The 27,384-nt window shown below is 39.9% G+C and overlaps 1 protein-coding gene across 9 annotated transcripts in view; it reads left to right on the top strand.

The window, feature by feature from the left end:
• Positions 1–27,384, top strand: part of KLF12 (KLF transcription factor 12) — a 534,567-nt gene that overhangs the window by 142,519 nt on the left and 364,664 nt on the right. For 8 of the 9 annotated variants that reach the window (XM_055542650.1, XM_055542645.1, XM_055542653.1 and 5 more), the window contains one exon: positions 26,471–26,534. In XM_055542650.1, the coding sequence (XP_055398625.1) occupies positions 26,502–26,534 (33 nt within the window). In that variant the 5' untranslated portion in view covers positions 26,471–26,501. Of the gene's footprint in view, positions 1–541; positions 603–26,470; positions 26,535–27,384 lie in introns of those variants that run through there. The other variant, XM_055542647.1, reaches the window with a different exon arrangement.

Below are 27,384 nucleotides of genomic sequence, written 5' to 3'. Positions count from 1 at the left end.
AAACTCCAAACTATGAAAGAATTCTTGAAAATGTTACTGTGCTCAGAGCCCATTTAAGGGGTTCTTGTCCTCTCTGAGGGTTGCCCAATCACTTACTCTTCAGACTTTTTCTTAGAAAAGGACAGTGATTCCAGGTATGTGGTTGAATGTAGCCTGCTGCAAGCAGTGGATTTATTCTGACTCTCTTGTTTTATGTTAAATCATGTGATTTTTGAACCATGTGCATAATATACTCAAGTTGGCTTTAATACAGTTTCTCCAAAAACAAAACAAAAACTCAGTGAAATCGATGCTTCTCTTAAAAATACTGTGTTTTATTATGAGAATTTACGTTCTTCCTGGAACACTGTTGCAAAGGCCCAGAGAAATCTAGGGACTCTGTAGTTTGTAATTTCCTTGACTTCCTACATATTTTGAATCTGAAGGTCAGAAGAGTACAGAACATACCATGAACTAACTGATGAGTAGATGGTGTTTGTTTGTTTGTTTTTCAGTTTGGCAGTACTGTTTTTGCAGGAGATCTCATAAGCGGGCATCGGAGAAGGCAGTGGCACCGCACTCCAGTACTCTTGCCTGGAAAATCCCATGGACGGAGGAGCCTGGTAGGCTGCAGTCCATGGGGTCATGAAGAGTTGGACATGACTGAGCGACTTCACTTTTCACTTTCATGCACTGGAGAAGGAAATGGCAACCCACTCCAGTGTTCTTACCTGGAAAATCCCAGGGATGGAGGAGCCTGGTAGGCTGCCGTCTATGGGGTCGCAGAGAGTCGGACACAACTGAAGCGATTTAGCAGCAGCAGCAGCATAAGCGGACATAGAGTCTTCCTTTCATTTCATATAATTACAGGGGGAATCATTGTCAGAAGCTGAGGAGTAGCGGCCCTGTCCAGAGAGGACATCCTTCCTGCCTCCTCTTCCAGCCTTCTTTTGGGTGGCTCCACTCTTCCAGCCTCCTGGCTCCTGGGAGTCAAAGGTTCATAGCTCCCTCAGTACATTAGCCCAGAGCTCCCCATTTGGCATCCTGGGAGTTGGTTCCAGGCGTGTTGAGATACTGATATCCTTAGACAGTTGAGGATGCTGTGAATGGGTTGGGAAACACTGAGTCAGTCTTTTAATAACTTCATGTGTGGCCTGGCATCCCCACCCCCAGGATGCCCCATGGCTGTGAGTTGGGGCATTTTTTCACCTGAGAGACTCTCTGTGTTTATACCACCCTGTGGAGAATGGTTGGCTCCTACAGACCTGCCGCAGAATTAGAAGTAATAAATCCATGGGCTCTTTACCAAGTGGATCCTCTCTCTGAAGTCAAAGGCTTATCAGCAGTAAACTGGTGGCTCAGATGGTAAAGAATCTGCCTGCAATGCAGGAGACCTGGATTCAATCCCTGGGTCAGGGAGATCCCCTGGAGAAGGGCATGGCTACCCACTCCCATATTCTTACCTGGAGAATCCCTTGGACAGAGGAGCCGGGCGGACTACAGTCCATGGGATTGCAAAGAGTTGGACATGACTGAACTCAAAGGACAGTTCTTTCAAAAGAAACCCAGTCTAGCCTTGCTTATCTTGCCTGGTATCACAGTCATAGCATCTGACAGGAACTGAGCCAGCAGGGATATTTGGTAGAAATCATATGATTACAAACATGAGTTTGCATGTAACTCCATGAAAAAAAAATGAGGACTGATATGAGTTATAATATGAGGTTTTTTTTTAGGTATTGCTGCTTGTCAGTGAAAGAGCTGGAAAAAAATTCCTTAAATAAATATATAGTGTAAATATACAGTGAATTCTTTTCCCAGTTTTACACATTATGAAAAGGAGAGATCCTTAATCAAATCTGTTAACTCAGAAGAATACCTAAGGAGAAACATAAAAAAACAACAGTGAGACACAGAATGGATGAAAATGTTACTGTCAGTAAGTTTGACATTCAGAAATTTTGGAGGATTATTTGCCTTGAGTTACAAATGCTGCTGTAATATAATACACTTGGCTGTGTTCAGTTTAATGATGTATATTTTGTCCAGTGCATTTTCCATCAGCGGTAGAGTGGAAGTGTGGTACAGAATACATTACGTTTTATTTATTGATTTAAATACAGCTATGCTTCAGGACATAAACTGGATGTTGGGTTATATTTCTGGCCCTCTGGGAATCTTTTAGTTTTAATAGGCTGTGAGGATTAGGGAAAACCCTTGACACTTGAGTTCAGCCATGGCTGTGCGTGCTTTACGAAAGATACACACAAGACTTTTGAGATCACTTTGCAAGTTTTCAAAGATCTGAAGATTGAAAATCTGGTAAAATAAAAATCTGGTAGCAGCAAGCATCAAATACATTCTGCACAATTATACTCTCCAAGGGTCTGAAAACTGCTCAAATATCAGGACCTGTTGTGATATATTCATATCCAGATACATTAAATGCTAGATTAAACAAGAAAACATATCTTTAGGGAATTTAGTGGTAGCAAGTCATTAAGGTCTCTATAAAATGCAACTCGAGGCCAGGAAAATTCCCAGTGTATTGAAAAAGGCTTTGAAGTTGTAGGACCTTGACTGGTGCCGTTTGATAGAAATATAATTCGAGCTGCTTCAGTAATTTTAGGGTTCCTTTTTATGTTAGAACATAAAAAGAAATAGGCAAAATTAATTTTAATAAATTTATTTTTATAATAAAGTCTTGCCATTTCAACACATAATAAATATAAAATGATAAATGAAATATTTTAAATTATGCTTTTGTGGTAAAAGGACTTCAAAGTCTGCTGTGTATTTCACACTTGCAGAGCAACTTGATTTGGACAAGATACATTTCAGATGTTCGGATATGGCTGGTGGTTACTGGAGTAACCACTGGAAGTCCTTGACTTTTAGTTTCATTAACAGTGTGGGTAGAGATTTTATGCTTTTCTAGTGTATACTTCAGTTCAGTTCAGTCTCTCAGTAGTGTCCGACTCTTTGCGACCCCATGAATCGCAGCATGCCAGGCTTCCCTGTCCATCACCAACTCCCGTAGTTCACTCAGACTCATGTGCATCGAGTCGGTAATGCCATATAGCCATCTCATCCTCTGTCATCCCCTTCTCCTCCTGCCCCCAACCCCTCCCAGCATCAGAGTCTTTTCCAATGAGTCAACTCTCTGCATGAGGTGGCCAAAGTGTTGGAGTTTCAGCCTCAGCATCAGTCCTTCCAGTGAACACCCAGGACTGGTCACCTTTAGGATGGAGTGGTTGGATCTCCTTGCAGTCCAAGGGACTCTCAAGAGTCTTCTCCAACACCACAGTTCAAAAGCATCAATTCTTCGGCACTCAGCTTTCTTCACAGTCCAACTCTAACATTCATACATGACCACTGGAAAAACCATAGCCTTGGCTAGACAGACCTTTGTTGGCAAAGTAATATCTCTGCTTTTTAATATACTGTCTAGGTTGGTCATAACTTTCCTTCCAAGGAGTAAGCATCTTTTAATTTCATGACTGCAATCACCATCTGCAGTGATTTTGGAGCCCCCAAAAATAAAGTCTGAACACTGTTTCCACTGTTTCCCTATTTCCCGTGAAGTGATGGGACCAGATGCCATAATCTTCGTTTTCTGAATGTTGAGCTTTAAGCCAACTTTTTTGCTCTCTTCTTTCACTTTCATCAAGAGGCTTTTTAGTTCCTCTTCACTTTCTGTCATAAGGGTGGTGTCATCTGCATGTCTGAGGTTATTGATATTTCGCCCGCCAATCTTGATTCCAGCTTGTGCTTCTTCCAGCCCAGTGTTTCTCATGATGTACTCTGCATATAAGTAAAATAAGCAGGGTGACAATACACAGCCTTGACGTACTCCTTTTCCTATTTGGAACCAGTCTGTTCCATGTCCAGTTCTAACTGTTGCTTCCTGACCTGCATATAGGTTTCTCAAGGGGCAGGTCAGGTGGTCTGGTATACCCATCTCTTTCAGAATTTTGCACAGTTTATTGTGATCCACATAGTCAAAGGCTTTGGCATAGTCAATAAAGCAGAAATAGATGTTTTTCTGAACTCTCATGCTTTTTCCATGATCCAGCAGATGTTGGCAATTTGATCTCTGGTTCCTTTGCCTTTTCTAAAACCAGCTTCAACATGTGGAAGTTTATGGTTCACGTATTGCTGAAGCCTGGCTTGGAGAATTTTGAGCATTACTTTACTAGCGTGTGAGATGAGTGCAATTGTGTGGTAATTTGAGCATTCTTTGGCATTGCCTTTCTTTGGGATTGGAATGAAAACTGACCTTTTCCAGTCCTGTGGCCACTGCTGAGTTTTCTAAATTGGCTGGCATATGGAGTTGCAGCACTTTCACAGCATCATCTTTCAGGATTTGAAATAGCTGAACTGGAATTCCATCACCTCCACTAGGTTTGTTCGTAGTGATGCTTTCTAAGGCCCACTTGACTTCACATTCCAGGATGTCTGGCTCTAGGTGAGTGATACTTACATGATAATTAAAAAATTCTGAAATCGGTGCGTTCTAAAACCTAGTTGTTGTTCAGTTGCTGAGTCATGTCCCACTCTTTGTGACTTGTGGACTATAGCCTGCCAGGCTTCTTTGTCCATGAGATTTCCCTGGGAAGAGTACTGGCGTCATTTCCTCCTCCAGGGGATTTTCCCAGACCAGCGATCAACCCGCATCTCCTGCATTGGCAGGTGGATTCTGTACCACTGAGCCACCAGGGAAGCCCTTGTATTGGTGTATGTTGTTTTTGTTACTCAGTTGCTAAGTCATGTCCAGAGCTTTGCGACCTCATGGGCAGCAGCATGCCAGGCTTCCCTGTCCTTCACTAGCTCGAACTCTTGTCCATTGAGTTGGTGACGCCATCCTACCATCTCATCATCTGTTGCCCCCTTCTCCTCTTGCCCTCAGTCTTTGCCAGTATCAAGTTCTTTTCCAATGAGTTGGCTCTTTGTATCAGGTTATTTTTTTTTTTAATATTTTAAAAAAAATTATTTGTTTTTTAATTGAAGGATAATTACTCTACAGAATTGTGTTGGTTTCTGCCAGACATCAACATGATCTGCCAAAACATAACATCAGGTTATTTTTAACTACACCAGGGAATTAGTTGGAAAAAGGAGGAAGGGAGAGAAGTACTTACTGATTCCATGAATGAGTACAGTTCGTAGGAAAGAGATCAAGGTGTGGATTTCTGGATAATTACAGGAATAAGATGGATGGCAATAAGGAGGCAGTGAATGAGAGGGTATAGAAGTTATTGAACATAAAAAGTTGACTGACTGTGAAATAGATACAATATTAACATATTAAGTTTTAGAAAATACAGTCAGATAATCTCCATAAACAGGAGTTCTGGATGATGGATTTTCAGCATGATCTTTACTTCTGTGGGTTTTACTTTATTTGGATCATACTGCTATGAAAAATTGTAGACCCATCTCCTGTTGCCTCATTCCCTGTAAAAGAGGAGTATGATGTATTAATATATGCTTTATAGAAATCTGGCTGTCTTGAGTAACTATTTTTCTTTCCTTAAATTAGTATAATTTAATAATATAGGATACCCAGAGAAGTACATGTGGCTTTTCTTCTGATCTCTTTCTGACTCCAGCAGATTCTGTGGCCTATTGCTTAGCTCTGTGTTTTTACAACCAAAGTAGTACTTATCATTAAGAAAAAAGATAATAATAATAGCTGCCACTTTTATCAAGTGCCTTCTGCATATTACATATCTGGACATAACAAACATACTACCAGGTAGGCATTATTTTAACATTTTTTAGCCAATTAATTTCTCTGGAATTCAGACCTGTATTCTAAAAATTGTTACTGGAAATACAAAAGCTGAGTTTTGAATTCAAGTCTCTAGGATGTTAAATGTCATCAGGAGGTGACATCCACTTCTAGCATCAGGAGGTGGATAAAGTATTTCACCATCACAGGGCTTCCCTGATAGCTCAGTTGGTAAAGAATCCATCTGCAATGCAGGAGACCCTGGCCTGGTTCGTTTCCTGGGTCGGGATGATCTGCTGGAGAAAGGAATAGGTTACCTATTCCAGTATTCTTGGGCTTACCTTGTGGCTGAGCTGGTAAAGAAGCTACCTGTAATGTGGGAGACTTAGGTTCGATCCCTGAGTTTGGAAGATTCCTGAAGAAGGGAAAGGATACCTGCTGCAGTATTCTGGCCTGGAGAATTCCATGGACTGTCTAGTCCGTCGGGTCACAAAGAGTTGGACATGACTGAGAGACTTTCACTTTCTTTCTTCATCACAGAAAACTAACCAAAATGATCATATGGATCCAGCCTTGTGTAACCCAATGATGCTATGAACCAGGCCATGCAGGGCCACCTAAAATAGATGGGTCATGGTGGAGAGTTCTGACGAGACATGGTCCACTGGAGAAGGGACTGGCAAACCACTCCAGTATTCTTGCCTCGAGAAGCCCATGCATGAATGGTATGAATAGGCAGAGTAATAGGAGGAGGCATGATTGCTTCTGAAGAACTCTGCAGGTATTGTTCATGGTCTTATAAAAATGGGAGGGTTAGCTTTCCAGTAACTTCTGAGGCTACTGGGATCTCTGGGGGTGTGTGGGCAAGTTCTTGCATAATACCTCTGGGAAGGCTACATGAAAAAAAAAAATGCATTGGCAAAAGGAACTCTGATATCTTTTGTTTAATATGGACCCCACTTGAAGAATTCCCTGGCTGTCTGGTAGTTAAGATGCCATACTTCCAATGCAGAGTGGTGCAAGTTCAATCCCTGGTCAGGAAACTGAGATCCTCCATGCCAAGTGGCACAGCCCAAGCAAACAAACCTGTTAATATAAACCCCATTCCATCCACAGAGCATCCATGGAGAAATGCTGCCCAACTCTAGCAGTAACAAGATTCGGCTGGTTGTAAACAGTGGAAACAGTGTCAGACTTTATTTTTTTGGGCTCCAAAATCACTGCAGATGGTGACTGCAGCCATGAAATTAAAAGACGCTTACTCCTTGGAAGGAAAGTTATGACCAACCTAGATAGCATATTCAAAAGCAGAGACATTACTTTGCCAACAAAGGTCAGTCTAGTCAAGGCTATGGTTTTTCCTGTGGTCATGTATAGATGTGAGAGTTGGACTGTGAAGAAGGCTGAGCACTGAAGAATTGATGCTTCTGAACTGTGGTGTTGGAGAAGACTCTTGAGAGTCCCTTGGACTGCAAGGAGATCCAACCAGTCCATTCTGAAGGAGATCAGCCCTGGGATTTCTTTGGAAGGAATGATGCTGAAGCTGAAACTCCAGTACTTTGGCCACCTCATGCGAAGAGTTGACTCATTGGAAAAGACTCTGATGCTGGGAGGGATTGGGGGCAGGAGGAGAAGGGGACAGCAGAGGATGAGATGGCTGGATGGCATCACTGACTCGATGGACGTGAGTCTGAATGAACTCCGGGAGTTGGTGATAGACAGGGAGGCCTGGCGTGCTGCGATTCATGGGGTCGCAAAGAGTCAGACACGACTGAACGACTGAACTGAACTGAAGTGACCGTCTGGATCCACAAAGCAAAAGCTGCAATGGTTGTCCATTTCAGTGCATGGTAGCACTCCTGACAGCTGGCCCCTCTGTAACTGGATAAATTTGTCCTGGAATAGTGCTTCCATCATGCTCACACCTTAGGAGCTTGTAGTGAGAGGCATTGTGGTGGGAGGAGAAGAGTTTGGGATCAGACAGACATGTGTTCAGATCCCTACTGTGCAGTTCAGTAGCCACGAACCTTGCTTTGCTTGTAATATGGGGGTTCACATCCCTCCTTCATGGTGGGGACTGCCTTAGGTAACGGTAAAAAGTACCTTTCACATTGCCTGCTGTGTACATGGTATATGGATTATATTTTTGGTGCTGAGATACTATTAGGAATAATATATCTATGTAATCTACACTAAACAAAGTGACAGATATGTTTTTGAGCATTCCAAGTGGCCATGGTAAAACCCTAAGGGGAATAAATTACTCCCAGTCACAGATGAACATGTTATTATAACAGTGCTTCATGGAACTGTGCTTAGACAAGGAATTGTCCCTGCTCACCTTCAGAATTATCCAAGGCCACCTCCAGAGGAATCGTTCAGCTACTGGTGTGTCCCATGGGCTCAGCTTTGGAATAGTGAAAATATTTCACTTTATTGTCCCCTGTTTATCAGTTGAGAATTTCTCTTCGAAGTGCCATGTAGTCAAGAGATGTGGTGTCCTCAGGTACCACTGGTCATTTAGTCATCCATTGTATTCTGCCCAGAACCTCCCAGGTGGCGCTAGTGGTAAAGAATCCACCTGCCAACGCAGGAGACCCAAGAGACGTGGGTTCGATCCCTGGGTCAGACATGACTGAGGGACTGAGTGCAGTGCAAAATGTATTTTGCCCAAAGCAGGTTAGTAGCCACTGGGAAGGAGAAGTTTCGATAAATTTCACTGCGTTCACCAATTCAGAGATAGAACTCAAACTCCGTTAACTAATATTTATTTATCCCAGTTCATAGCATATGCTGTGCAGGCTTGTGCATTATTTTCAACAACAGCTGTTTATTCCACTTTGAAAGAATTTCAGAGATAGAACTCTTTGAATAATTTCTGTGTTATAAATACCATTTTTTACAGTATGAACCTAATAAATTGCAGTCCATAAATGATTTTCAGTGACTTAGTATGATTCTTTTTTTGTGTGTGCATTTTTTACATAGTTTCTTAGACTCCACAGCCTTATAAGGGAAGAGAAACTGAAAGATGTATCAGTGCCTTAATTTCACTGATGCAGGAGTTGTGGTCCAGATTGGTTCGCTAATTTACCACTGGAACCCAGTATCATAGGTAATGGTAGTATTTTACTCTCCCTTATTTAATATGAATTTCATTAATCAAATAATGTTTAGTGGTAAGCTACAAGAATTCAGCATATTGCTAAGAAAATAGACATTCCAAACAAAATGCAAGGATTATTCAAGAGAGTTGGAGCACTGGATATTTTTCAAGTTGCTTTCCCTCCTGTGATTACGAATGCCTTGTGTAGTCTCCTCTTCATTCCATAGGACTTCATAGTGGTGGTAAAGAATCTGTCTGCAGTGCAGGAGACCCGTGTTTGATCCTTGGGTTGGAAAGATCCCCTGGAGAAGGGAATGGCAACCCACTCCAGTGTTTTTGCTTGGAGAATTCCATGGACGGAGGAGCCTGGCGGGCTACAGTAGATGGAGTCTCAAAGGGTTGGACACAACTGAGTGGCTTTCACTTTATGGGTGATAGCTAACTTTGGAATGACTCGTGTATATATACACTGGACATCATTCTGTAATATCTGTGTGGGAAAAAAAAAGGTAGAGCAAGATTTTAGCAAAAGTTTAGGCTTAGAGAAGTTCATTTGGGAGGTAATAGTCAAATCTCTGGTAGGGGAACTTCCTAAGAGAGAAAAGGCTTTTGTAAAATTAAGGGGAATTTTTGTAAGATATCCCTCTGTAGGGAGGTAGACTGTTCAAAAGACAGCCAATGGTAGCACAGAAATTGGAGAGAAGAATCCGAGACCTCATTGAAATGGGGGAGGGAGATTGTATTTCCAAGTGGAGTTGCTAAATAAACATCAGTTATCAGAGAGACCATTTCAAGACAGGGGGAGGTGGATCACAGTAGAGTGAATAAGTTGTGATCCTATGTCTGAGGAAGGATAGAAACTGCTTTCTAGTTACGTGGAGTTGTAGTAGAACTGCCTGAATGTTAGAACTGAGATGGAGATTATCTGAATATTTTTAAGGAGAGGGAGAAGATGCAAGCATATGGTAGAAAAGAGTAGAAAATTAGAACCCGGATGTGGTGAGGGAAGGTTAAAGCCCCTCAATGAAATAAAAACCTTTAAAAGGCTAGCTGGGGTGGGCGTGTATGCCATCAAGCATTTGAACCTGAGGGTTGAAGTATATTGAAGTTTGAAGCTTGTGAGTGAAAATTAAATAAATGTTCATTATGTAAGTTATCAACCAGCAGCCGTCACAGTGAAGGAAGTTTTGGACAAAGTCTCCAAATAGTAATAGAGAAATAGACTTTCAATAGTTTGCAGAAAGATCTTCAAATATTAACAATAGAAAGACCTTCAAAATGTTAATGGTATATGGCTTGCTCTTGTGTGACAGTTGTGTTCACTGAATGTTCTTTTCAAATTCAAGTTGACTAGTAGAGTCATGTGCGTACTTCATAGCGCTGCTCTGGATTAATAGTTGTTATGTATTTGGTTGAGTTGTCATCTATTAGGTTCTCATGAATTGAAATGCAGTTATTTTCATCCTTCACACCATGACTTTCTGCAGAGGTGAAGTATGTGTAAAACCACAACACCTGGTTTTACCATTCCTTTTTTGCAGGCTCAGTAGTTACCCAAATAGCAGTGTGCCATCTCCAGCCATTGTTAATCTTAATATATATGATTGTTGCGTTCAGTTGCTCAGTCATTTCCAACTCTTAGTGACCCTAGGGACTGCAGCACACCAGGCTTCCCTGTCCTTCACTGTCTGCCTGAGTTTGCTCAAGCTCATATCCATTGAGTCAGTAATGCCATCCAACCATCACATCGTCTGTCACCCCCTTCTCCTCTTGCCCTCAGTCTTTCCCAGCATCAGGGTCTTTTCCAAGGAGTCGGCTCTTCGCGTCAAGTGGCCAAAGTATTGGAGCTTCAGCACCAGTCCTTCCAATGAATATTCAGAACTGATTTCCTTTAGGATTGACTGGCTTGATCTCCTCGCTGTCCAAGGGACTCTCAAGAGTCTTCTCCAGCACAACAGTTCGAAAGCGCACTTCTTCAGCACTCAGCCTTTTCTATGGTCCAACACTCACATCCGTACATGACTACTGGAAAAACCATACCTTTGGCTATATGGACCTTTGTTGGCAAAGTGATGTCTCTGCTTTGTAATACACTGTCTAGATTTGTTATAGCTTTTCTTCCCAGGAGCAAGCGTCTTTTAATTTTGTGGCTGCAATCACCATCCGCAGTGATGTTGGAGTCCAGGAAAATGAACTCTGATAGTTTCCACTTTTTCCCCATCTGTATGCCATGAAGTGATGGGACTTTATGCTGTGATCGTAATTTTTTGAATGTTGAGTTTTAAGCTAGGTTTTTCGCTTTCCTGTTTCACCTTCATCAAGAGATTCTTTACTTCATTTTTACTTTCTCCCCTTAAATTGTTATCTTCTGCATATCTGAGTTTGTTGATATTTATCCAGGCAGTCTTTATTCCAGCTTGTGAGTCCTCCAGCCCAGCATTTCACATGATGTACTCTGCATATAAGTTAAATAAGCAGGGTGCCGATATATAGCTTTGGCGTGTTCCTTTACAATTTTGAACCAGTCTGTTATTCCATGTCCAGTTCTAACTGTTGCTTCTTGAACTGCATATGGGTTTCTCAGGCAGGTAAGGTGGTCTGGTATTCCCATCTCTTTAAGAATTTTCCACAGTTTGTTGTAATTAGCACAGTCAAAAGCTTTTGAAGCATAGGCAATGAAGCAAAAGTAGATTTTTTTTTTTTAAATTTCCTTGATTTTTCTATGATCCTGCTGGTGTTGGCAGTTTGACCTCTGGTTCCCTTGCATTTTCTAAATTCAGTTTTTACGTCTGGAAATTCTCAGATCACAAAATGCTGAAGCCTAGCTTGAAGGATTTTGAACATAATCTTGCTAATATGTGAAATGAGTGCAATTGTATGGTAACTTGAACATTTTTTGGCATTGTCTTTCTTTGGGATTGTAAAGAAAACTGACCTTTCTCAGTACTGTGGCCAGTGCTGAGTTTTCCACACTTACTGGCATATTGAATGCAGCACTTTGACAGCATTATCTTTTAGGATTTGAAATGGCTCAGCTTGAATTCTCTCACTGTCACTAGCTTTGTTCATAGTAATCCTTAAGGCCCACTTGACTTCACACTCCAGGATCTCTGGTTCTAGGTGGGTGATCACACCATCATGGTTATCTGGGTCATGAAGGTCTTTTTTATATTCAGTTCAGTCGTTCAGTCTTGTCCAACTCTTTGCGATGCCATGAACCACAGCATGCTAGGCCTCCCTGTCCATCACCAACTCCTGGAGTCCACCCATACCCATGTCTATTGAGTCGGTGATGCCATCCAACCATCTCATCCTTTGTCATCCTCTTCTCCTGCCCTCAATCTTTTCCAGCATCAGGGTCTTTTCAAATGAGTCAGTTCTTCGCATCAGGTGGTCAAAGTATTGGAGTTTCAGTTTCAACATCAGTCCTTCCAAAGAACACCCAGGACTGATTTCCTTTAGGATGGACTGGTTGGATCTCCTTACAGTCCAAGGGACTCTCAAGAGTCTTCTCCAACACCACAGTTCAGAAGCATCAATTCTTTGGAGCTCAGCTTACTTTATAGTCCAACTCTCACATCTATACGTGACCACTGGAATAACCATAGCTTTGACTAGACAGACCTTTGTTGACAAAGTAATGTCTCTGCTTTTTAGTATGCTGCCTAGGTTGGTTATAACCTTCCTTCCAAGGAGTAAGTGTCTTTTAATTTCATGGCTGCAATCACCATCTGTCATGATTTTGGAGCTCAGAAAAATAAAGTCAGCCACTCTTTCCACTGTTTCCCCATCTGTTTACCATGAAGTGATGGTACCGGATTTCATGATCTTAGTTTTCTGAATGTTGAGCTTTAAGCCAGCTTTTTTCACTCTCCTCTTTCACTTTCATCAAGAGGCTTTTTAGTTCCTCTTCACTTTCTGCTGTAAGGGTGGTGTCATCTGCATGTCTGAGGTTATTGATATTTCTCCCGGCAATCTTTATTCCAACTTGTGCTTCTTCCAGCACAGCATTTCCAATGATGACTCTGCATAGAAGTTAAATAAGCAGGGTGACAATACTTGTCGTACTCCTTTTCCTATTTGGAACCAGTCTGTGTTCCATGTCCAGTTCTAACTGTTGCTTCCTGACCTGCATACTGGTTTCTCAAGAGGCAGGTCAGGTGGTCTGGTATTGCCATCTCTTTCAGAATTTTCCACAGTTTATATAGTTCTTCTGTATATTCGTGCCACATCTTCTTAATCACTTTTGCTTCTGTTAGGTCCTTGCTGTTTTTGTCCTTTATTGTGCCCGTCTGTGCATGAAATGTTCCCTTGGGATCTCCAGTTTTCTTGAAGATCTCTCTGGTCTTTCCCATTCTGTTGTGTTCCTCTGTTCTTTTGTATTATTCACTTAAAAAGACTTTATCTCTCCTTGCTAGTCTCAGGAACTCTGCATTAAGTTGGTTATATCCTTCCCTTTCTCCTTTGCCTTTTGCTTCTCTTCTTTTCTCAGCTATTTGTCAGGCCTTCTCAAACAACCACTTTGCCTTCTTGCATTCTCCCCCCCCACCCCACTCTGGGGGATGGTTTTGGTCATCACTTTCTGTGCAGTGTTATGAACCTACGTCCATAGTTGTTCAGGCACTCTGTCTACCAGATCTAGTCACTTGAATCTGCTTGTCACCTCCGCTGTATAATTGTAAGGGATTTGATTTGTATCATACCTGAATAGCTTAGTGGTTTCCCTACTTTCTTCAATTTGAGCCTGAATTTTGCAATAAGGAGCTAATGGTTTGAATCACAGTCAGCTCCAGGTCTTGTTTTTGCTGAGTATAGAGGTTCTCCCATCTTCACTGCAAAGAATAAAATTGCTATGATTTTGGTATTGACCATCTGATGATGTCCATGTGTAGAATTGTCTCTTGTGTTGGAAGAGGGTGTGTGGTATGACCAGTGCGTTCTCTTGTCTAAATTCTGATAGTCTTTGCCCTGCTTCATTTTGTACTCTGAGACCAAACTTGCCTGTTATTCCAGGCATCTCTTGACTTCCTACTTTTGCATTCTATTCCCCTATCATGAAAAGAACATCTTTTTTGGTATTAGATCTAGGAGGTCTTGAAGGTCTTCATAAAAGCTTTCAACTTAGGTTTCTTCAGTATTAGTGGTGGGGCAAAGACTTGGATTACTGTGATACTGAATGGTTTGCCTTGGAAACGAACTGAGTTCATTCCGTCATTTTTGAGACTGCAACCATGTACTGCCTTTCAGACTCATGTTGACTATGAGGGGTACTCCATTCCTTCTAAGGAATCTTACTGCGGTAGTAGATACAATGGTCATCTGAATTAAATTTGCCCATTCCCGTCTATTTCAGTTCATTGATTCCTAATATGTTGATGTTCACTCTTGCCATCTCATGTTTAACTACATCCAGTTAACCTTGACTCATGAACCTAACATTCCAAGTTCCTATGCAGTATTGCTCTTTACAGCATTGGACTTTATTTTCACACCAGACACATCCACAACTGAGCGTCCTTTCTGGTTTTGCTCAGCCTGTTCATTCTTTCTGTAGCTATTTCTCAGCTCTTCCCCATTAGCATCTTGGACACCTATCCACCTGGGGGACTCATCTTTCAGTGTTTGTATCTTTTTCCCTTTTCATACTGCTCATGGGATTCTCAGGACAAGAATACTGAAGTGGTTTGCCATCATCAAAAATATATGATAAATGAAGTAGTATTTTGACATCCTTTTGGGAATAAAGTCAGAGAATTTAAGAACTATCCTTGTAAAGTCTGATGGTTTTTTGATAGTGTAGTTGAATTAAAGTATAAGAATAGATTTTCCATACATATTGGGGAAATACCTGTGAGCACTTTGTCATTTACTCCCAATAGTTATTTGATAAAGTTATTTTACTTGAGAACATTTCTTGGCAATTATAAATGATTAATCCATGTATTATATATATATCAGACTAATTCTGATGTTTATATGTAAATAGTTTTATGTTTGTATTCAAGTAGGCCTTCAAGTCTGCAGGTGGCCAATTTTTGTTTTGAGATTGTTTTTGAAAATGCCTTTGTTATTCTCGGCTATACTGTTATTTTTCAAAATCATTTAAAATAATTTTCTGGAATATTTTTAGAAAAGAAAAACTTACTCATATAACTTATGCTTGCGTCAGAAATTCCTTTCTCATCAGGTTTTCACTGGTGCTTGACTGCGTGTGTGCGCACATGCGCGCTGTTGGCGTATTTTCACTGCTTTATATTTGAATAGTAAATATTTTGAAATATCCATAAGGGTCAGTGATGTCAGAAATATCTTCAGTTGGGGAACATAACACATGAAAAAGGCCTTTTACAGTCATTTTCCGCCATGTAATTAGCTTCTTTACATAATGTTTTTAATATTGTTGATTTAGAATACATAATATAAATCCCTTTATATTATAAGACATATGTGCACCTGAGACACTAGAAATTATGGGCTCATGATTGGTTTGGTTATGCTTTTGAAATGGTCCTTCTCTCCACTGTAGAGGCTTCTCTGCTGTATCAGAGCTCCTTGTTGGGTGACATGGGCTAGCTGGTGTAGGTATGTCAGCTGGGATGCTCAGTCATATATATGTGTGTCTGTACATACATGTGTGTGTTCTCAGAGTCAGGTTTAAACGTGCTCATTCCTCATATACCTCTTTAACTTCAAGACTTAGCTTTGTTTCTCCTCGCTGTGGGTTCCCTCAGTTTCGTGCTATACTTTATTATTTTCATTAGAGCCCCTATGATGATATTAGGATTTCAACTTGATACATGTTAGCGGAGATGGACTTTAATCACACTTACTTTCAATTCAAAATGGAGGTATTCATACCGGGTCATTGGAATAGCTATGCCTTGTACATGAATTTATTAACTAATATTATAATAATGCCTTTGTTGTCATTGTTCAGTCACCAAGTTATGTCCAAGCCTTAGTTCATGTTAAACATGTGGTGAACATCCGCTAAATGGTATCCATTATTGTTATAATTATTTTACTTGTTTATATTCTCCCTTTTGTTGTCCATGAGCCTCTTTAAGTCAGGTATTGTGATATATGATTTGTAATGTCCTCAATTTTTGGCATATATTAATATGAATTGGAGAAGGCAATGGCACCCCACTTCAGTACTGTTGCCTGGAAAATCCCATGGATGGAGGAGCCTGGTGGGCCGCAGTCCATGGGGTCGCTAAGAGTCGGACACAACTGAGTGACTTCACTTTCACTTTCCACTTTCATGCATTGGAGAAGGAAATGGCAACCCACTCCAGTGTTCTTGCCTGGAGAATCCCATGGACGGAGAAGCCTGGTAGGCTGCACTCCATGGGGTTGCACAGAGTTGGTCACGACTGAGGCGACTTAGCAGCAATATGAATTAATAACAGAATATAGGTACCCTGTAATAAATGTCAGTAGACCCTCAATTAAGACCTACTAGCTATTGCTTGCATTATATTTGAGTTGACTTCCAATTTCAGTACTTTTTAGTTTTTCAAGTGGTGGTTTGGATCCCTCTAGAGAGGAATCCACCTAATATATCACTTGTTATTCTCAATAAATAGTATTTTGATTTTTTGGTATTAATTATGAGGGAAGCAGAGAGAAGCATATGGTTATGTAATACATTTGACAGTCTACTAATTTGCTCATCATTGAGAAATACTTATTGATTATATATGTGCTTTGACAGCCAGCTATCTGTTATGAACCAGATTATGAACTTCATGGGGCAGTGATTATGATATCTGAATGTACACGCTAGATTAATGAGTTTTGCTGGTCAAAACTGTTGTTCAGTAAGACAAGATATTCATTACAGATATCACATTAATTCTCTTGTGTCTGTATCAATATGTCACAAATGCCAGTAAAACAAATCTGTTTACTTCTTTGATCTATCTTTCAGTTGTATTGTAAAATCTGCCTCTGTTAAAACTTCTTTGGGTTCAGCTGTGTGAAAAGACTGAATGTGAACGTGTCCTAAAAATACCTCCAGTCGGATATTTTCTAATTCTTGATAAATATTTGGAAATTGCAAATTTCATTTAAATGTCAGCTGTAATTAAGTGGGTGCCATTTGTTTTCCTACTCAGGGTTTACAGTTTGATGGAATGTTTTCCTCACTATTTAATAAATATTTGTTTTATTTCACATGAGTTAATCAAAACTGGGTAAGAGCGACATATTTTAATCAACTATTGTTGTGATGGACTAGAAAACAAATTTACTCCCTAAGCACACAGTGTACTGTGCATTGAATGGGGTTTCTCTTTCTTAGCATGGGGAAACTAAACATAGAAGGCAGAAATTAATAGGAAAGCCAAGTATGTTGACTGCATACTGAATGAGGCAACTTATTTGTCTTGACGATGTCATTGCTCTTTAGTGTATAAAATTTGTAATTACCTCATAATATATACACCCAGCTATGTTCAGACAACACCCATTGAAGTAAAGTAGTGTGGAAATTTCTAGACTTTGTGAGTTATGCATGTATAAATAGTACCAAATGTGTGTTTATCATGATTTTATTTTCATTTGTTTTCAACACTTGATGTTTGCTTTTCTCTGTATAAATCACACAACCACATTTATATTTATAAAAAGTGCTGGGAAGTGAAGTGGAGATTAATAAGTAGCTGGGACCCTGTTATTCTCTCCTACCAGCCTCTTAAGATCCCCAGAAGTTTTTCATATCTTAAGGATAATGGTTTAAAACACACCCTGATACAGTTAGGGGAAGACTTAGTGACTCCCCTCCTCCCACCCTGTTTCCCGTGTGAGAATGGAAACTCCGGTGTGGCCCAGTTACTTTTGGCAGAATGTAGGGTTATATGCAGTAGCTTTCCATGCAACTACATATTGCACACGTTCATATTTGTGCTGCAATCTAAATCACGTGAATTAGACATATGAAGACAAGATTTAATCATCTTGTCATTCCTTTGCAATACAAATCAGATTTTTGACTATGCAGTCCCAGTAAAATGGCAATTACACTTGAATATGAGCATAGCATACCGTACTTTTCAAACCATTATATTGAGCACAATATATGTACAAGAAAAGCTTAATTCATTTGCTGTGGTTACTTTCTTTTAAAGGTTTATTTGTTCTCTGTCTGTATGGAATGATTGGATGTAATGCAAGCTGAAAACAGATGGAAAGCGTCATTTCTCTGCCAGTGTGCTTTATCTCTGCCTTCTCCCTCAGAAAATGGGCTGTTTATTCAGTGAACTCTGTGCTTAAATGATTGTGCAAAGCTTCAGGGTATACCATACTCCATGTGGGACCTTCCTTAGTTCTGAGAAAGTTTGCTTTTTCTGTATTGTCTGTTTTTCTTCCTGGTAGGCTACAGTCCATGGGATCCCAAAGAGTCGGACACCACTAAGCGACTTTCCTTCCTTTCCTTTCCTGGGTGGAAGCATAATTTCAGAGAAACATAGAGCTGGAAATGGGAAAGAGCAATTTTATAATGGAGAATTTTCAAACGATTTATATGTAACTAACTTGAGAGTCCCTTGGACTGCAAGGAGATCCAACCAGTCCATTCTAAAGGAGATCAGTCCTGGGTGTTCTTTTGGAAGGACTGATGCTAAAGATGAAACTCCAGTACTTTGGCCACCTCATGTGAAGAGTTGACTCATTGGAAAAGACTCTGATGCTGGGAGGGATTGGGGGCAGGAGGAGAAGGGGACGACAGAGGATGAGATGGCTGGATGGCACCACCGACTCGATGAACGTAAGTTTGAGTGAACTCCGGGAGATGGTGATGGACATGAAGGCCTGGCGTGCTGCAATTCATCGGGTCGCAAAGATTTGGAAACGACTTAGCAACTGAACTGAACAAGTCCAAGGGGGTTATTGTGGGGTAAGAGTTATTGATGACCTTACAACAGTGAACTCTCTTAATGGGTTTTTTATAGACACTATACTGTGATGCCCTAGAGGGGCTTCTCTGTTGGCTCAGATGGTAAAGAATCTGCCTGCAATCCAGGAGGCCTGGGTTCGATCCCTAGGTCAGAAAGATCCCTGGGAGAAGGGAACGGCTACTCCAGTATTCTTCCCTGGAGAATTCCATGGACAGAGAAACTTGACAGGCTATAGTCCATGGGGTTGCAAAGAGTCAGACACAGCTGAGCAGCTAACACTTACACTTTCACTGTGACGCCCTAGAGTGGAGCTCCTGTTGTCTGTATTCTTAGGACTTTTCCTGTAAGAAACGTACAGTCATGGTTGAAGGTGGTATGGAGTAAGTGCAACTTGGGCTAGAGAAGTCATTGCTTTTTCCTAGTTGTGGGGGAGGTTTAAGTGGAAGTAGGAGATTGGGCACTTGATTATAAGCATAGGGAGTATGGATGGGACTGACATTTGTCGAGTAACTAGTATGTGCCACGTAGTGAACTGCGGTCCATATATTGTCTACATTCTCATTTCTGGTGCCCCTTGCCCAAAGGTTTTATTTTACCAGCTTAATAAATTATGAAAAGGGAGTACATGAAAGTGAAGCAACCTGCCCCAAGTCACATGACCTCCAAGTGTTCCTTCTCTCTGGCATTTGTGCCTGCATCTTTTCCATGACCATCAGCACAGCCTGTCTTACGGGAGTAGACATGCCATTCATTCATGTGAGATCCCAGAATTCTGGGCATAGAAGAATCCCTGAAATTTCTGTGTCATCCTGTGTATTACCCAGTGAGCAAAGGATAGGGGGTGGAACTTTGTCCCTTAGTTTCTTCCTGGAGAAAGGAAGGTAATGCTGGAATATAGGTTTGTAATTATAGAATGTATCTAGGAAGTAATCTCCATTGAAGCTTTGTGTGCTTTTCTTTTTTAATTCATCAGATCTTTGATATGATAATCTGGTATTAATAAATTGAATAGAAATTGGGTTATTTTTTATAAGGCATTGCTTTCTCTATGGACTCTACCTAACACTTGTTGAAGTGACTTCAATTAAAAGTTTGAAAATTTCTCAGTGGGAAACAATTATCACTGTTTAATCTTTATTCATAAATCATGAAAATTATGTGTATTTCATACATAGATGTTAGATCATGGAATCGCATATACTCAAAACAGACAATAAGCAACTTCCCTTTTCTATTTATTGTGAGAAGCATCTTTAAAATAAGATATTCATATAGATGTGATTTCCTGACTGCCTATGGCCTATGTTTAAAAATATTTGAACCTCAGTTTGCTTGTCTGCAGAGAGTGATGTGTATGCCATGGAGATCCGTGTGTCTTTTCTCAGCAGTAGGATGTCTCATGCCATACAGGCTCAGAGAAGATCCTGTAGGTGTCACCTGTCACCTAGCAACAGGCTTACTGCTTTGTGTCTTTAGTGTCTTATCATTTTAAGTCAAAATAGCTCTGAAAGTGTAGCACTTAGATTTGCATTTATCTCCAGAAATATTTAGATTAACCTTCAAATATTTTTCGTTCCCAAGATAACTCACCACGACAGATGAAACAGAAATAACTTTAAATGAAAAAAGGCAATTTACAGATCAGAAACCTTGATACAGAGTAAGGCCAACCTGGATCCTCTTATATAATATCTCAGACTGAAATGCACAGGCCTGCCTATGGGTTCGCTAATCAGCTCTAAAAGTTATAGTAACTGAGTTGAATGGTATATCCATCTTTATAACTTGACTTTTTTTGTATCAGTGCTTGAACACACAAGATCACAACTAATGAAGTAGTGATTTTGTAAAGCTGAATCTGGAATTGCAAATGGGATTACTATTCCAGCACTAGGATTCAATTATTTGAAACAGAGCAAACTAAAATCCCTCTGGGCAAAAAGGAGTAATACCCTGACTAGTCAGATGTCTATAAATACTTATAAAATGTGTTTTTCTGTCTCTCCTTAAAGATACATAAAGGGATTCTCAGAGGGACTAGCAACAAGTGTACTTGTGGATCCTGAAGTATTAAGAATGTATTAACAGTAGCCTTTAAATATTGAGAACATAATAGATCATTTAAGTTGTGATGAAGAGCTAGCAGCCTGTTACCGGAGGGTAATATGATGCCTGTACTCTGAGGTAATCATCCTGAAGTAACTCCTTATTCATTAAGAAGGAGAGCATCCACTTTCATTCTGGCCAAGGTCATCTCTGTTACCTAGGATGCGTGGTTTGTGCTCAGTCGCTTAGTCATGTCTGACTCTTTGTGACCCCATGAACTGTAGTGCACCAGGCTCCTCTTCCCATGGAATTTTCCAGGCAAGAATACTCTAGTGGGTTGCCATTTCCTACTCCAGAGTATCTTGCCGACCCAGAGATCGAACCCATGTCTCCTGCATCGGCAGGCGGATTCTTTACCACTGAGCTGATATTCTCTTTGAATTTTTATCGAAGCTGGCTGGCCATGTGTGAAAACCTTAGGGAAGAAACCAAGAGTTAGAAAGTGAAGAATGTGGACAGTCATTCTTTATTGCTTATAGCTACTGAAGAGAAACATGTATAAGTAGAATTTCACTAAAAGAAATACTCTTCACTAAAAGAAAAATAAACAAGTATTTATGAGTGGTTCCAGGAAGCAACATTTTTGTTTAAAAGTAAATCTAAAATTCTTTCTAAAATATGTTACGCCTTTTGTTACTTCTTGTGTTTTTCATGTTGGAATAAGATGACTGCCCTTGGTTTTTCCTCACCTGAATCACTTTTGGAGCCAGGGAAACGAAGGCCAAAAGCAAGCGTGATGAGTTTCTTGATGAGGACAGTGGACGTTAAAACTTCCGGACTTAGGAAAGATTTACTGGATAATTTCACAAACCTGTTCGGCAGAGTTTAGTCATATTTTAATTAGAAAATTGATGAGATAATAACTTATTGGAAATATGCCAATTTTCTATTGTATATCATGGTTTGGGTTTTGATGGGGATTTGGGGAACAACCCAAGGGTCCCTTGGCAGGAATAAAGTTGGAGCTCCTTCTATTATATCTGGTGGTCTTAATTTGGGGACATTCTGTTGTTTTCTTGTTTAATATTTGGGCCATTGATGAAGGAGTGATAATTCTTACGAGTACTTACATATATAATAGTGCAGACTGTTGTATTACAGAAATTGCTTCAGTTGGGGTGTATAGGATAGATAGGTAAATCACGCATTATCTTTGCTTCTGTAGAGAATGAAGTTGAGCCTCAAGGTTGATTGAGTTGTTCACTGTCACATGCTAACAGATGATAGAGGAGAAACAAGGGACAGGTTTTCTCAAGCTTAAACTGTGTCTTTGTTTTCTGTCATTTGTGCCACTTAAAGTGTGGGATGGGCACCACAGAGCAAAGGACAGTCTTGAGTGTTCGTTGAAGAGCTTGAGTTGAATGGAAAACAGAAGTTAGCATTGTACCAAGCTGTCCCCAGGTTTAAAATATACTGTTGTTGTTGTTGAGTTGCTGAGTTGTGTCTGTTTGTGACCTCATGAACTGCAGCACACCAGGCTTCCCTGTCCCTCACTGTCTCATGGAGTTTGCTCAGACTCATGTTCATTGAGTCGATGATGCCATCCAGCCATCTCATCCTCTGTTTCCTCCTTCTCCTCTTGCCCTCAATCTTTCCCCACATCAGAGTCTTTTCCAATGAGTTGGCTCGTCACATCAGGTGGCCAAAATATGTACTGAAGTCTACTTTTAAATTGTAGGTGGTTACAACGATAAGCTGCAAAGAGCCATGCCACAATATTTGAGTCTAATTCAGGGGTTTTATAAGGACCCTACCATTATCTGACTTGTTACTTTGCATATAAAATTAACCTCTGCTCATCATTGTCAAATGGATCTTAAAATTGTTGATGTGCTCAACTTGCAAAACTGGTTTCAGAACAAATACTATCATTAGGATACTTAGCAAATCCTCGAATGCTGTAAAATGTATAATATTATGTATAACTCACAAAATTCAATGTTTATTGTAGTCTGTAGCTTAATTGCATATAAAAAATACAGATTATGTAGTTAAGGCCTTAGTTCCTTGGTTGGACTTCCCCAATGGCTCAGCAGTAAAGAATCTGCTTGCAGAACAGGAGACATAGTAGATATAGCTTCCATCCCTGGATTGGGAAGATCCCATCAAGAAGGAAATGGCAACCCACTCCAGTTATTCTTACCTGGAAAATCCCATGGACAGAGGAGGCCGGCAATCTGTGGGGTCACAAAGAGTCAGACATGACTGAGCACACATGCATGCAAATTCCTTGGTTAGGAAATATCCACACACTTGATATAAAAGGGAGTTTCCTTTTCTTTCCTCTTCCTTAGCTTCTCCTACTCATATGACAAACCTTTATTAATCTCCTAAAGTTTGCAGGGCAATGGGCTGTGTCCTGGGAAGTAGATGGTAATAGAACTAGGTTAGCATGTGCTGCTTCTGCTGGTGGGCATAGAAATTAGTGTGAAAGTGATGTTTCTCGATTGTGTCCAACTCTTTGCTACCCCATGGACTGTAGCCTACCAGGTTCCTCTGTCCATGGGATTTTCCAGGCAAGGGTACTGGAGTGGGTTGCCATTTGCTTCTCCAGGGGATCTGCCCAACACAGGGATTGAACCTGGGCCTCCTGCATTGCAGGCAGATGCTTTACCATCTGAGCCACTAGGGAAGCTAGCGTGTATATAAAAAGCAAGTTGAGTAATATATTTTGAAAGGCTGAAAAAAGCTTATATTACTCTGATCCAAGAATGATACTTCTGTAACTGAATTCTAAGACAGTAATTAAAAGTGCACACCAGGCCACCAGAGTACAGTGGTGTAGGATATGGATTCCTGGCTGAGGGGTGAGTGGTAGAAATCTATACTAGGCTTCCCTGGCCAGGCCCCACCTCCTGATGAGTCTGTCTGTGTCTTCCCAGAGACGGCATCCTTTCTAGTTTCCCAAAGGCATCTTTCAGGCTAGCAGAGGTCCTGATGTACATGATTTACACAGAAGGATGTGTATTATCAGTAATAGTAAAAAACTGTAAACTACTAGACAAAAATGAGAGAGTAAATAATCCTGTATCTTTATAATGGAGTACTATGAATTTGGAGATAAGCATTAATGAGTTGAATGTCATGTCAAAATGTTCTTAGTTTATTAAAGTGTGAAAAAAATTATAGAACTAGAATGTAAGCTTGCAGTGAGTTTTGAAGTACCTGATACATTCTGCTGAGAAGTTGCAATTGATGGATTGAAACACATTTTGAAGACTAGAAAGGACAAGACATATTTGATAGAAACATGGTGTTCTAGATAACTTCTAGAGCAAGGGATATCTTTTAAGAGATAGCCTATTATGATTTCATGATATAAAACAGAAGAATTATCCTTTGAATTTCAAGAGAATATTTCTGTTTGTCCTTGTCATATTAAAATATTGCATTTATGTTCTGTTGCTTCTTAGTGGCCCTTGTAGTAGTGCTGAAAACTGTACAGTGTATTAGAGGATGCGTTTTTGAGTCAGAAGAGGCATATCTTTATAATATGGAGGGAGAGATGAAAGGAGATGGGGAAGGAGGAAGAAAGAGTCATTGCTTGATCAATTGATTGATTTCAAACTGGAATGAAATTAAAGGCCACTTCATCTTACAGACCAAGCCCATGAAACATGTACATTCTGGTATATTTCTTTTAAGGCTTTATGAGTTTCCACACATTTTCTGCTCAGATGTGTGGAAACACATGCAGAGGAAACATGGCTGGATACTGCCTGTGTAGGCATTGGCACAGAATGGGAGCTGCTTAAGAACTCTAAGGCGTGTCCCCTCTTGAGTGTAATTCCAAGTGAAAAAAAACAAAAAGAACTCTGCCTAATAAGCTGGCTTAACTGAATGCCAAAAAAAATTTTGCCTCGTGAAATGGAAATTCTGAAGCAAGTTACATAATACTGAGAGGGCATAAATAGGAGGACTTTTAAGATGTATCCAAATGGGGCAAATGGTCTATTGTAATTGAAACTCTCCAGTCCAGCAATATTTAATTCTGTTTGCTGAGATCCACATGGTCTTGGGGATTTGGAAGCTTTTAGAGACAACATAAATATTTACTTTATGTTTGTTTAATTTTTAAGTAGTGACGTATTTTAACTCAAATCAATTTTTAAAAAGTTACTTGGGTATTGGCCAAGATGGAGTCACCAAAAAGTATTCATACTAATTATTCTGCACATAGGTATCAACTATAAAGAGGCGAAAGGAGACAATTTCCTCTGGAAAACCATGTTTCTTTAACAATCTCTTAGTTGCTAAGAATAATGGAGCCAACCATTTCAGCTAAAACATTTGTGACTTCTCTTTCAGATATTAAAGTTTCTTTTAAACCAGTTTCCGCCCTTTTACCCCCATCCTCTGTCCCTGTTTCGTCCCTCTCTTTCTTCTCTCCGTCCCTTATCTTTATACAGACTTGCATATCTTGTGCCCAGGGGCTGTCAGCGGTTTCATAGCTGGAATGCTCCTGTTTCTTCAGTTCTCCATTTCCGCCTTTACATGGCTGCTAAAGAGGAGGCAAAAACCAAAACCGTTCTTCAGCTACCCCTTTTATTATGTCACTCCACTAATCAAGAGCTTAAAAAAATTGCAGACTCAAGATTTTCTTTTCTTTCCTCCAGTGGCAGAATGTTATCAACACGTGCAACTTTTTATCATTTTAAAATTGAAGTACAGCTGAAGTGCAATATTACACAAGTTACCGGTGTACAGTATAGTGAGTCACAACTTTTAAAGGTTACACTCCATTTATATAGTTATAAGGTTTGTCTATATTCCCTGTGTCATACAACATAACCTTGTAGTTTATTTTATAATAATAGTTTATACTTCTGAATCCCGTACCGCTTCCCTCTCCATGCTGAGAACCACTAGTTTGTTGTCTTTATCTGGGAGTCTGCTGCTTTTTTATCTTCGGTAGGTTGTTGTATTATTTAGATTCCACATGTAAGTGATATCACCCAGCCTTTCTCTGTCTGACGTATTTCACTTAGCATAATACCCTCCAAGTTCATCCATGTTGTTATAAATGGCAAAATTCCATTCTTTATGGCTCAGTCGTTTTTCATTGCATATGTATGCCACATCTTCTTTATCCATTCATCTGTTGATGGTCATTCAGATTGCTTCCTTATCTTTGCGATTAATTGCATTATTATAAATAATGCTGCCATGAACTTTGGGGTTCATGTATCTTTTTGAGTTAGTGTTTTGTTTTGTTTTTGAATATATCCTGGAGTGCATTTACTGGGTCATATGGTAGATCGAATTTTAGTTTTTTGAGGAACCTTCATACTATTTTCTACAGTGTCTGTACCAATGTACATTCCCACCAACAGTATACAAGGGTTCCCTTTTCTCCTCACCCTTGCCAACATTTGTTATTTGTGTTCTTTTTGATGATAGTCATGCTAACAGGTATGAGGTAATATTTTATTGTGGTTTTTAATTTACATTTCCCTGGTGGTTAGCACCTTTTCATGAGCCTGTTTTTATCTGCATGCCCTCTTTGTAAAATGTCTACTCAGATCTCCTGCCCATTTTTAATTGGGTTACTTGTGTTTTTGATGTTGAGTTGTATGAACTATTTATATATTTTAGATATTAACCCCTTAGCAGTTCTCATTAATTTTTTGTGTGCTTTTCTTTCAGGATCAATGTGACTCTAGAAACAAATGGATGAATGAATATCCATATGAAGAGGAAAACAATAAAGGTTGGTCAAATTGTATAATTGCAGTGGCAGTCCTATTTTGAACATTAATTTGGGGCAATTATTTTCATTAGTGCACTGCTTTGACTATAAGGCAAAGGTCAATGCTTAGACACATTCATCTGTCTATAAAGTTTAATTTTTTTTTAAACCCCTAAGGATAAAAAATTATAAAGAAGCTAGATTTTTTTGTGCAAGTCTAGCTATCATCAGTTTCCAGAACCAAAATTGTTTTAAGAATCAACTTTAAAATGATAATTAGAAAATTGAAACTGATCACTGGGACAAAAAAAAAAACAAGCCAGATTTTCCTACCACAGGCATAATATTCATCTCAGCCCTGTATGGCATATGATTGCTGTCAAATGCTGTCCTCTTTGCAGCTGCAATCTTGGCTTTCTTCAAGGATAGGATAGGATGACTATGAGAGGCTTTTACCTTTGGCTGTTTCATAGGAAAGTTCAGGTATAAATTGTAGGATAAAAAAAAAATCCCATGGATTTCAACAGTTATCAAGTGCTAGCTATCACTTTGTGGTATTTATTTAAACTTACCTTGTACTGCATACTAGACATAATACAAAAGTCACACATTAATACTAAGAAAATAACAATATGTTAAACCATTTCCATTTCTTAAAGTCTGATACAGAGGCATGTGACTCATAACCCTATATAGCTGCACAGCACGTACAATTTCTTACTTTCCTTCTTCCATTGCTCCTGTTACTTTCACATAAATGTACATTATGTCTTTCTGCCCACTGACCTTCACGTGTGTGTATGCTAAGTTGCTTCATTTGTGTCTGACTCTGTGACCCCATGGACTCTAGCCCACCATACTCCTCTGTTCA

The sequence above is a fragment of the Bubalus kerabau genome, chromosome 12 (genome assembly GCF_029407905.1).
Source record: "Bubalus kerabau isolate K-KA32 ecotype Philippines breed swamp buffalo chromosome 12, PCC_UOA_SB_1v2, whole genome shotgun sequence".
NCBI lineage: Eukaryota > Metazoa > Chordata > Mammalia > Artiodactyla > Bovidae > Bubalus > Bubalus kerabau.
The sequence above is the reverse complement of the archived record's forward strand: the minus strand, read 5'-3'. Positions and strand labels throughout refer to the sequence as shown.